This window comes from Dreissena polymorpha, chromosome 1 (assembly GCF_020536995.1).
Source record: "Dreissena polymorpha isolate Duluth1 chromosome 1, UMN_Dpol_1.0, whole genome shotgun sequence".
Taxonomy (NCBI): domain Eukaryota; kingdom Metazoa; phylum Mollusca; class Bivalvia; order Myida; family Dreissenidae; genus Dreissena; species Dreissena polymorpha.
In genome coordinates this window covers 12279603-12291814 of record NC_068355.1, presented here as the reverse complement: position 1 = coordinate 12291814, position 12212 = coordinate 12279603, and the positions used below count along the sequence as shown (strand labels likewise).

The 12212-nt window shown below is 34.3% G+C and overlaps 1 protein-coding gene across 2 annotated transcripts in view; it reads left to right on the top strand.

Annotated features, from left to right (window-relative positions):
- LOC127871276 (uncharacterized) overlaps nt 1-11328 on the top strand; it is a 59467-nt gene extending 48139 nt beyond the window's left edge. For both annotated transcript variants that reach the window (XM_052414039.1, XM_052414048.1), the window contains 4 exons: nt 2634-2788; nt 3241-3337; nt 4097-4201; nt 7044-11328. In XM_052414039.1, the coding sequence (XP_052269999.1) occupies nt 2634-2788; nt 3241-3337; nt 4097-4201; nt 7044-7104 (418 nt within the window). In that variant the 3' untranslated portion in view covers nt 7105-11328. The remainder of the gene's footprint in view (nt 1-2633; nt 2789-3240; nt 3338-4096; nt 4202-7043) is intronic.
- The last annotated feature ends 884 nt before the right edge of the window (nt 11329-12212 follow it).

Genomic DNA, 12212 nt, shown 5'->3' with positions numbered 1-12212 from the left:
AGCACTGATAATTGTTTTACTTAAAAACGTAAACTAGTCAGATAGCAATAGATTGCTACTAACGGAGGAATAAAACGATTATTTTTCTTCTTTTTTATTTTCCTCTAATTACAGAACATATAAAATATAATCAATAGCACAAAGTATCAGAACCTTGTTAGAGACATGTTGACAGTGTGTTTGACAGAACACCAAATTATCTGCTATTTGCTACTCGAAGACGACAAAGTTTAATTATCGGCTTTAGACTAAGGTGTGAACTTACGCTTAGTGTTATGACTTCGGATTAAAGATTGATAATTAGGTGCGAATTTTATTGTTGGGACCGACAGAATCACTTCGAATTAACGATTTCTTGGGGTTAACGAAGTTCGGATTAACAATGAAATTTTACATTAAACAAAGAAGAACCAAAAGCGGGACCCGAAAAATACTTCGAAATAACGGTGACTTCGAATTATCGGTGTTCGAAATAACGGTATTGCAGTGTATTGAAATTTTATTTCAAAGCGGCGCAATAGGGGGCATTGTGTTTCTGACAAACACATCTCTTGTTATATTTATGCCCCCCTTCGAAGAAGAGGGGGTATATTGCTTTGCACATGTCTGTCGGTTGGTCGGTCGGTCCACCAGGTGGTTTCCGGATGATAACTCAAGAATGCTTGGGGCTAGGATCATGAAACTTCATAGGTACATTGATCATGACTTGCAAGATGACCCCTATTGATTTTCAGGTCACTAGGTCAAAGGTAAAGGTCACGGTGACCCGAAATAGTAAAATGGTTTCCGGATGATAACTCTAGAACGCTTAGGCCTAGGATCATGAAACTTGATAGGTAGGTTGATCATGACTTGCAGTTGACCCCTATTGATTTTCAGGTCACTAGGTCAAAGGTCAAGGTCACAGTGACCCGAAATAGTAAAATGGTTTCCGGATGATAACTCAAGAACGCTTATGCCTAGGATCATGAAACTTCGTAGGTAGATTGATAATGGCTGGCAAATGACCCCTATTGATTTTCAGGTCACCAGGTCAAAGGTCAAGGTCACGGTGACCCGAAATAGTAAAATGGTTTCCGGATGATAACTCAAGAATGCTTAGGCCTAGGATCATGAAACTTCATATGTACATTGATCATGACTCGCAGATGACCCCTATTGATTTTCAGGTCACTAGGTCAAAGGTCAAGGTCACAGTGACCCGAAATAGTAAAATGGTTTCCGGATGATAACTCAAGAACGCTTATTCCTTGGATCATGAAACTTGATAGGTAGATTGATCATGACTCGCAGATGACCCCTATTGATTTTCAGGTCACCAGGTTAAAGGTCAAGGTCACGGTGACCCGAATAGTAAAATGGTTTCGGGATGATAACTCAAGAACGCCTATGGCTAGGATCATGAAACTTCATAGGTACATTGATTATGCATGGCAGATGACCCTATTGATTTTCAGGTCACTAGGTCAAAGGTCAAGGTCACAGTGACAAAAAAACATATTCACACATTGGCTGTCACTACAACGGAGAGCCCATATGGGGGGCATGCATGTTTTACAAACAGCCCTTGTTTAAATGTGCTTTACAGGAGATTTTGACGGGAATAATGACCTTATGATGACTAAAATCATTTGGAAACCAGGAAAATTTTAGTAATTGCGGATGATAGAATCCTTTTAGAAGTCACTGATATTAATATTTTTTATGCTCCCCCAAAATTTTTGAGGGGAGCAGATAGTCGCCACTTCGTCTGTCCGTGCGTGTGTCTGTCCATCCGTGCACAATTTTTGTCCGGGCTATTTCTCAGGATCGGATGATTTTTCACAGAGTTATGGCCCTTTGAAATTTTCCATTAACTGTTCATATAGTGCAATTCTCGTCCGGGCTATTTCTCAGCAACTTATGACCGGAATTCAATGAAACTTTATGGGAAGCTACACTACCAAGAGGACATGTGCATATTAGCAGCGGGTTCTAGTCAGATGATTTTTCACAGAGTTATGACCCTTTGAAATTTTCCATTAACTGTACATATAGAGCAATTCTTGTCCGGGCTATTTGTCAGCAACTAATGACCGGAATTCAATGAAACTTTATGGGAAGCTTCACTACCAAAAGAGAAATGCATATTATCAGCCAGTTATCGTCCGATGATTTTTCACAGACTTATGGCCCTTTGAAATTTTCCATTAACTGTACATATAGTGCAATTCTTGTCCGGGCTATTTCTCAGCAACTAATGACCGGAATTCAATGAAACTTTATGGGAAGCTTCACTACCAAAAGGAGATGTGCATATTATCAGCCAGTTCTGGTCCGATGATTTTTCACAGAGTTATGGCCCTTTGAAATTTTCCATTTACTGTACATATAGTGCAATTCTTGTCCAGGCTATTTCTCAGCAACTAATGACTGGAATTCAATGAAACTTTATGGGAAGCTTAACTACCAAGAGGAGATGTGCATATTATCAACTGGTTCTCGTTGGATGATTTTTCACAGAGTCATGGCTCTTTGAAATTTTCGATTGTACATATAGTGCAATTCTTGTCCGAGCTATTTCTCAGCAACTTATTACGGGACACTATTTGGGAACTGCACATTAATCGATCATTTATAATGGTTTTTATCAGGTCTTCATTCAGCAAAGACAGCAATCAAAAGAGGTTGTCAGCTGGAAGATCAACACCATCCAGGCTGTCTGACAAAGAAAACATGGAAAATAAACTTGACGACCTCAGTCGGTATGGCATGCCTTCCCTTGTGGCCGGGAGTCTTCTCAATACAGGTGAGAATTGTATAGTAAAGTGGTTAGCTTTCTGTGTTTAGCACAGAAATAGCCTACAGTGAATTTTGTCATTGGTTGTTATGCAATTACTAGTGCCAGTTGCAAGCATTTCTTTTTGGTTTGCAACTTCTCTCAGCCAGTTGCAAGATTAATAAAAATCATGGATCAAGCGACGCATGATTCACCTGAAAAAATCATATGTTATATGGGATGAAATTCTGTCAAATATTGCAACTGCAACAGTACTGGACTGCAACCATTAAAGAATTTGCTTCCAAATTGGTATACCTTAACTTTTTATTATTTTAAAGTTAAAATAATTCTTAATTCTTGAAACAAAATTAATTGTATTCCCCCACAAATTTTGAAGCAATGAAGCAATTGACCTGTATGCAGATAGTGCACTTGAAAGCACATGATGTGTTCAGATCTATATGTGGATTTTGCTTCAGGGAGGACGATCAAGACTGAGCAAACCTCTGGGAGTACCCCTAACTACATGCAGGCCACCAAGTCTCACATGAACAGGAAGATAGTCCACCTTAATAAGTAATCTTTTGCTTACCTTTATAATGATAAATTATTAACTTACAGGGTTTGTGTGCTAACATGAGGTTGATTATGGAGAGACATTTTTAGGATATTGTTAAGCTAATAGATATAAAAGAATGTTTTTTCCCTATGTATTATAGATATAAATATATATAAAAAATCCTATGTATTATTTGTTCAGACCATTTAGTATGAAATTATAAGAAAATGGCATGTCTATAATGCAAGTAGTTTTCTGCCATTCACTTCTTTGAATTGAAACTTAAAACATTTACAAAATGGAACAAATTCTTTGTAAGACTACAGCTTTTTTGTAAATGTACAAAATGAAGATGTTTACAATTGAAAGTAATGATTATATTATTAGGCTTTGTGGCCACCGATTATTAAATGATCTTGTATTATGAACATTGATATGTTATTTAACCCTTTCCCACTCAGAAGCAAAGTGAAAATTGCTATGTGCAAAGAGCATAAAACCAGAACAGCCTGTGAGTAACTTGCAGTCTGTTCAGGTTTTATGCTGTTTGCTGCTCATCAGTAACTAAGGGTTTGAAATGAAGCCTTTAAAACATGAATCCAGTAAGAAAGGTCTTTAATTAAATTTAACTTTCTAAAGGACTACAAATGGGTAAAAATACATATTTAAGTGATATACTTGTAGGGTGAGGCATAACAATTCTGTGCTTATAAGTAATGGATGAAAGTGTGTACAATTGTAATTGATAACATGTAATGTGTTTCACCCATGTCCAGAAATACCTCCCTCAACTCCAGTGATGACAGTACCGGCCTCTCCAGCACTGCAGGCTCTACAATGGCCAAGTCAGCCTTTATCAGTAAAAATGCCAGGCCACTTGGGTAAGTTCTGGTCACATACATGATCTTTGATTTTTGGCAGGGGAGCCTTTGTTATAACAAACATCTATTGCAGCGCTCACTTTGCAATTCTTCAATTTTTTAAATGGTTACAATTACTGATTAGAATTAAGAATTCCCATTTGATGTCATATTTAGCTTGCTGTGTGGTAAAAAGTTCACTGACGAAGGACAATAAATGACCTTTATTATCCCCCGCCATAGGCGGAGGGATATTATTTTGGCGTTGTCTTTCCGTCCGTCCGGCTTTTTTGTGTCCGGAGCCATATTTTGGGAGTGCTTTGGCGGATTTCATTGCAACTTGGTATGAGTAAATATATATATATATATATATATATATAATAAAAGTAAAAACACGTGTCTGGGATTTTAAATATATATTGATTTAGCCAACGCGTTTCGCATAGCTCATCAGGGCATAATACAATATATTACAACGTCAAAATGTCATGGAGATAACGTCATATCAATTATGACGTCATAACGTCAATAAATATTAAATGAAATTTAATTTGGGTTTAAATACATGTATAAAATGTTGTTCTTTTGCTAACCTAGCTGAAATATTGTTCGAAAATAGCTTATAAAATGGAAATATTTTAAATTTTGGTTCATTATGTGAACATTCATCTAAATGTTTACTTAAAGGCATCTGTCTTGTTGAGGGGTCTCGCATTTGTTGTTCATGGACAGATCGCCTATTTCTAAGTTTATCGCCAGTTTGGCCTATATAATATTGTTTGCATCCATTGCATAATAATACATAAATCACATTTTGTATATCACATGACATATTAGTTTTTATTTTGAACATTTTGCCATTAAAATCAAAAGAATTCCCTTCAATAATATAACCACACAGGGCGCATCTAGAGTCATTACATTTGGATACTCTTGGTTCTTGAGATGAAAAGTAAGATTTGGTTAACAGACGTTTTAAATTAGGTGGCTGTCGCTTACATTTTATTATCTTCTGATTTGAAATTATTTTATTCATAACCGGGTCTGTTTGTAAAATGTCAATGTTGTTTTTTAATACGCCAAACAGTTCTTTATTTTTTGGATTTTGTGTTGAAATAAATGGAATTATATTACTCTTGTCTTTTTGTGTTGATTTTGAAAGTAATTCATGTTTAGGGATGGAAAGTGCTTTTTTAATACCTGTATTTATATATATATATGGATAAGAGGATGATGCACGCCAAATAGCATTGTACACCATCTGTTAATATCGGTGTAATGGCCCTTTGTATCTTAAAAAAAATGCTTTTTTCGTGTCAAATATAACCCTTTTGTGTCCAGAAGCATATTAGCGGGGAATATCATTTCAATGACTTTGCTTGTTTTAGCAGCATTATGCCCCATTTTGTAGCTGAAAAACTCAGTTTTAGTTATGGCTGCAATCAAAATTTAAGGTGAAGATTAGCATGCATCATGAACATTTATTTTATGCTTTCCGGTGGTTTATAGAGAAATATCAGTGAATTAAAACTGATAATTGCACTGTTTCAAACAGTGAAAATTAACAGTGAAAATTATCGATGATTTTCACTGTTTACTGTGAAATGACTTCATTTTTTAGACGAAATGACGTCATTATCTCAGCGAAATTCTTTAAATAAACTATTTAACAATGTATATAAACTGTGAAAAAAAAGCATAAAGTAAAAATAAAATTTGTTGGATTCGATGGAATATCGATTTTAATTCACTTGTGATCATAGAAAAAATATATTTTCTACAATCACTCGTGAATTAAAATCGATAATCCACGAATCCAACAAATATCCTTTATATCTTGTCATCAAAAAGTGGAATCAGTACTAAGTGACTGATGAATCAATGAATAATGACTTAATTTTTGAAATTGTGTTTTTCTGTAAAAATATGTAATTTGATAATTTTTTTCATTTTAAATGTCAAGCCGTTCTATTTGTTAATCATGGTGTTTGTTTAAACATGAACTTAATACAAAATATTCTGGTTTAAAACAAACAAATAAAATGGGCAATTTAGACTTTTAAAAACCATAAATCAGAAAAACGTCTTCAGTAATGTTCTTGTTACCCAAGGGATAACAAAACCTGGATGTGGGATGTAAGCAGATAAAAAAGATCAGATATTTGATGTAGAATTTTCTAATTCTTAAATTTTACCGTTAAAATTTGTTTCAAAGATTGTCTTCATAGAATTTTTCTAACACAATTTTTTGTGAATATTTTTAAGACTATTTTTAGTGTAAAAACTTTATTAGAAAATAAAACAAATTTTGTTTATAAAACAAATCTGTTTTGGCAAAATCTATATAATGTTTACAAAAGGTTTTATGTTTTATGTTTCACATCAGTCCATGAAAGTTTGTGTGGCTCAGTCGTAGTGCATCTTCTAACGGATCATGACGACTCGCCTATAACGGCGATGTCAATTTTTTTTGTTTAACTTTTTTTCTTACTCTAAAAATGTGTTAAATGTATTAAAAACATTAAACAAATTTAAGCAATCATATCTTGTGACATTTGAAAAAATGCCAAAATCTGATTACAATTGCCTTAAAAACGTGGATGAGAAGAAGATATTGATTAAATTTTCGTAGTTCCACGACTTTTTTCATCTGCCATCATTTCAGTAAATAGGTTCCTTACATTTTTTGCTTACTTCTGTATACTCTGTTATGTGTTTGTACCAAAGTGAATCTGTTCATATTTGCTTTTGAGATAACATACTTTTTAAATGTGTATTAATTGAGTAAGTTACTTTAAATACTTTTAACGGATACATTATTGTCTTGTTTCTTGCAGAAGATTGTCAAGTTTTTGTGTTTCAGTGCCCACATGCGCAGCAAGTCGGCTTGTAATCTTGCAACAAGAGCAGCGTGGCAGTTTTGACGTCAGGTCCATGCTGGGATATATTTACAACTCAAGTCCTATATTCTTGGACACTGCAAGTGGAAAATTATTATGCATTTGGGACAAAAAATTATTTTTGATTGTCTTCAATTATGTTGCCAAAATTTGCTTGCATTTTGAAGCAAGAACTGAAACAAGAAAAATATTGATAACCAGTAATTAGCATAAGACTGAATGACTGCTAAAAACTGTACCTTCACAACTAATTTTGAATGACAAGAACCTACTTTGGATACATATGATGCCAGATATTTTTTGTTTAACCTTTCCCAATCAGAAGCAAAGTGAAAATGGCTATGTGCAAACAGCATAAAACCAGCACAACCTACGAGTCACTTACAGCCTGTTCAGGTTTTATGCTGTTTGTTGCTAATCAGTATCTAAGGGTTGGAAAACTTGAGTATAGTAAAAAAAAGTCTTGAATTAAATTTAACTTTCTAAGTGACTACAAATGCATCATAATATGTATCTATGGGGAAAATGGTTAACGGTGATTCCTTAGTAAAATTTGTTTAACCCTTTACCACTTAGATACATATTTTGATGCATTTGTAGTCTCTTGGACAGTTTTATGTAATAAAAGACCTTTCTTACTAGATTCAAGTTTTAAAGGCTTCATTTCCACCCTTAGATACTGATAAACAGCAAACAGCATAAAACTTGAACAGACTTTGAGTAACTCGCAGGCTGTTCTGGTTTTATGCTGTTTTCCAGATAGCCATTTTCTTTTTGCTTTTGAGAAGAAAAAGGGTTAATATGAAAATACCCTTTTTAGCTCACCTGATTACTCAGGTGAGCTTTTGTGACCGGTCTTTGTCCGTCTTCCGTCTGTCGTCTACATTTGGTTTTTAAACACTCTAGAGGCCACATTTTATGTCCGATCTTTATGAAACTTAGTCAGAAGATTTGTCTCAATGATATCTCGATCAAGTTCGAAACTGGGTCATGCTGGGTCAAAAACTAGGTCACTAGGTAAAAAAAAAGAAAAACCTTGTAAACACTTAAGAAGTCACATTTCATGCCCAATCTTCATGTAACTTTGTCAAAATGTTTGCCTGATATGATATGTTGGTCGAGTTCAAAAGTGGTTCCGGTCCGTTGAAAAACATGGCCGCCAGTGGGCGGGGCAGTTTTTCTTATTTGGCTATAGAGAAACCTTGTAAACACTCTAGAAGTCACAATTTTTGCCCAATCATAATGAAAGATGGTCAAAACATTGGTTTTATTGATATCTCGGAGGAGTGCGAAAATGGTCCAGATCGGTGAAAAAACATGGCCGCCAGTGGGCGGGGCATTTTTCTCTATATGTATATAGTGAAAACATGTGAACACTCTAGAAGTCACATTTTTGGCCCAATTTTCATGAAATTTGGTCAAAACATTTGTTTCCTTGATATGAGAGTTGAGTTCAAAAATGGTTCCGGTCAGTTGAAAAACATGGCTGCGGGGGGGGGGGGGGCAGTTTTCCTTATTCGGCTATATAGAAACCTTGTAAACACTCTTGAAGTCACAATTTTTGCCCAATCAGCATGAAAGTTGGTCAAAACATTGGTTTCATTGATATCTCGGTCTAGTTCAAAAATAGTTCAGATCGACGACAAAATATGGCCGCCAGTGGGTGGGGCATTTTTCTCTATATGTATATAGTGAAAACATGTGAACACTCTAGAAGTAACATTTTTGGCCCAATTTTCATGAAATTTGGTCAGAACATTTGTTTCCTTGATATGAGAGTTGAGTTCGAAAATGGTTCCGGTCAGTTGAATAACATGGCTGCTGGGGGGGGGGGCAGTTTTCTTATATTTATATAGTAAAAAAAGCTTGTGAACACTCTAGAAATCACATTTTTTGCCCAATCATCATGGAACTTGGTACAAAGATTGTTTTTATATATATATCACATAATTAATGCCATAATTATTGCCATCACATAATTAATTCCATAATTATTGCCCTTAGATAGTCCAAATTTTCATTTTTATTATACAAAATCCTTGTAAACACTCTAGAGGTCACACTTTTGTTTCAGATTTTATGAATCTTGGTCATAATATTTATTTTTGTAAGCAAAGTTTGATGATTGGGAAGGGGGGGGGGGTCAACTCAAAATATAGGTCACCAGGTCAAATCGGACAAAAACAAAAACACTCCATATGCCAGAGTTTTGGTTCAATAATGATGAAACTTGACCAGGATGTTTGTCTGAGTTTGACGTTTTGTAAAGATTGAATGAACCGACTCCTCTCAGGTGAGCGAACTAGGGCCATCTTGGCCCTCTTGTTATGACTACAATTTGTTTTTATAGTGTTATAACAAGACCTGCAGAAGTTAGTTAAATTTGAAAAATTAATGTAAATAAAATGTAAATTTCAAATGTATCTTGTAGCAAATCTTAATGAAGTTGAACCATGTTGAGTGCAATATATTTTATTGGCCTACTTTTATTGTACAGTTCAGATTCTTTACCCATAATCATGGTCTTTTATATGTATAATATAAACCTAACAGTGTTGTGAACATGATTGTTTACTGGGTGATGTGTGTAAGACATCCCACGACTTTTTGTACGCTTAAAACTAGAATTTAAGAAATTAAGACTATTGGTGCTTGCAAAACACTTTACACAGAGTAAATATTATATTAATTGTTTTTTCTAATTAATTACTGTGTATTTTTTTTTTCTTACATTGTTTTGACTTATGCATTGGTTATTATTTTCTTGTAACTTATTTATTGCCTTGACATGTTTATGTCTGAACTATTGTCTTTCTATCAAGTCTTTTTTTATGATCCCCTTACTAATAAATAACTGTTGGATAAAAACATTGTGTTACAAATTTAACAGTGAGTGAATTAATAAGTATGCTCTAGTAATTTTTATTAATTTATAGTTAAGTTGCTTACAATTTAATTAATAAAAATATAATTGTTATGCCCCCGGATAATGATCGTGGGTATATTATTTTTGGCCTGTCCGTCAGTCATTCATTCATTCATTCATTGTATGTGTGTGTCCCCAAACCTTAACCTTGGTCATAACTTTTGCAATATTAAAGATATCAACTTGATATTTGGCATGCATGTGTATCTCATGGAGCTGCACATTTTAAGTGGTGAAAGGTCATGGTCATGGTCATCCTTCAAGGTCAAATATATGGCTTCAAAGCAGCGTAATAGGGGGCATTGTGTTTCTGACAAACACATCTTTTGTTAAATTAATTGCTGATTAAAATTGCGTGCATCAAGGCCCATTCCCCAAACATGAAGCAAAATATATTGTAAGTCTTATGTCAAATTGACAGAATACCTAAAGAGTGTGGAGAAAATATATACTACATTTGTTTACAGTTCCAATTGTGTCTGTATCCTAGATTTATTGCCAGCTTCTGTCATTGAATGTGAAGTTTGACTCAAATTTTACAAACCAAACATATTTGTTCATATGTTTATACTACTATTGTTTTCAGTCTTGCAGTTTACTGCAACAATATTACATGTAGTTAATAATAACAACATAAATTTAATTTGATTTCTGTGGACACACTATTTGTGTGCTTTCGATGGCTGAAATTACTGTTTTACTTGTTATTATTTGTGTAAACAGTAGCTTTAGCATTCATGTGAAGTACACAATGCAGTGGACATGCTTAACAGTTTTGCGATTAGCTTTTAAAAGAAATAATTTTAAGCATAGTACTGTGTATCTAGTTCAAGATTATATTTCTGCTTCTTGCTTGCATGCTTGGGTGTGCTTGAATAATATATAAAAACATTTTGCACTTTTCACTTATATTTAGGAACATAATGTTGATGTATTTTGCTCTTATTTCAGAATATAAAAATATATTTTCAAATATATTCTTGGGGCATTATGAATTGAAATTAGTAACTGTTGCTTGTGTACTAGTCGCCTGCAAGGCATGGCTATGTTGTATGCTACACTGGTTACATATGATGTCAATTATGTAATTACTCAGTATAACAGTCTTTTCTTTTTACTAACACTCATTGTATATCAGCTATGTTAGATTGTCTCTTGGTATTGTGTACAGCCAGACTATGTTTAGGTATTAAACACTAACTTTTGTTTTTAGTTTTATTTTAGCATCATGTTTTCAACCTGTTGATTTTTGTTGGCGCTTAATTAAGACATTAAATATAGAAACCTAAGCATTAATTGTAAATAAAAAAATAAAGAAGTTACTTTTGCTTTAAATTTTCACTACAATTTAACTTAGCCTCCCTCTGTGAAAAGGGGGTTTAATGCATGTGCGTATAGCGTCGTCCCAAATAAGCCTGAGCAGTTCGCCTAAACTTGATTTTTGCAAAATATTATACAAGTGGAAAGTGTTGTCCCTGATTAACGTGTGCAACACTTTACGCACATGCATTAAACCCTTATTTCAAAGAGCACAGCCAATATGCATTTTGTCAGAATATATAGACTTAATCTAAATATTCACTGGAAAGCTTTGTGTGGTACGCCTGATTAGCTATTGCAAAGGCTGTTCTTTGAATGTGGGTCTGCACTGTTACTTCATTATTCCTAATACAGGTTTCAATGAAGGATCACAAATGGTCACCACAGGTGACAAGTTGTCACTGGTATGGTCGCACTTGGGTATAATACAACTTGTGCAAACTGTAACTATATCATCCGTGACGCAAGAATAACTTGGGCAAATGTTCTCCATTTCAATAGGCATGTCACTTGAAGTCCACTGTATCAGGCTCAAAGCTCATATGAAAGGTCGTGAGTTAAAGAAGACATAATTTAGCATTTAATAAAATAACTGTCCACAAATGTTCAACATGTGGCGATAGGGAGAAGAGTGCAATACCCGTGTCAAAGGTACACAACACATTTAAAGGTGTATGAGCAAGATTCAGCTTGTCTAGACAGCATCTTCCTCATACATTCATCTGGCAATTTTACAATAACTTGCCAAAAATGTTCATCATGCAGCAATTACCATTCCTTACTTCTTCACTTCACTCATCCTATTAAGAATATGTGTTTATAATGTATGTTGCCCGAGCTCAAATGTTGTCTTAATCCTTAGGACACATCTATAATATGAATTATT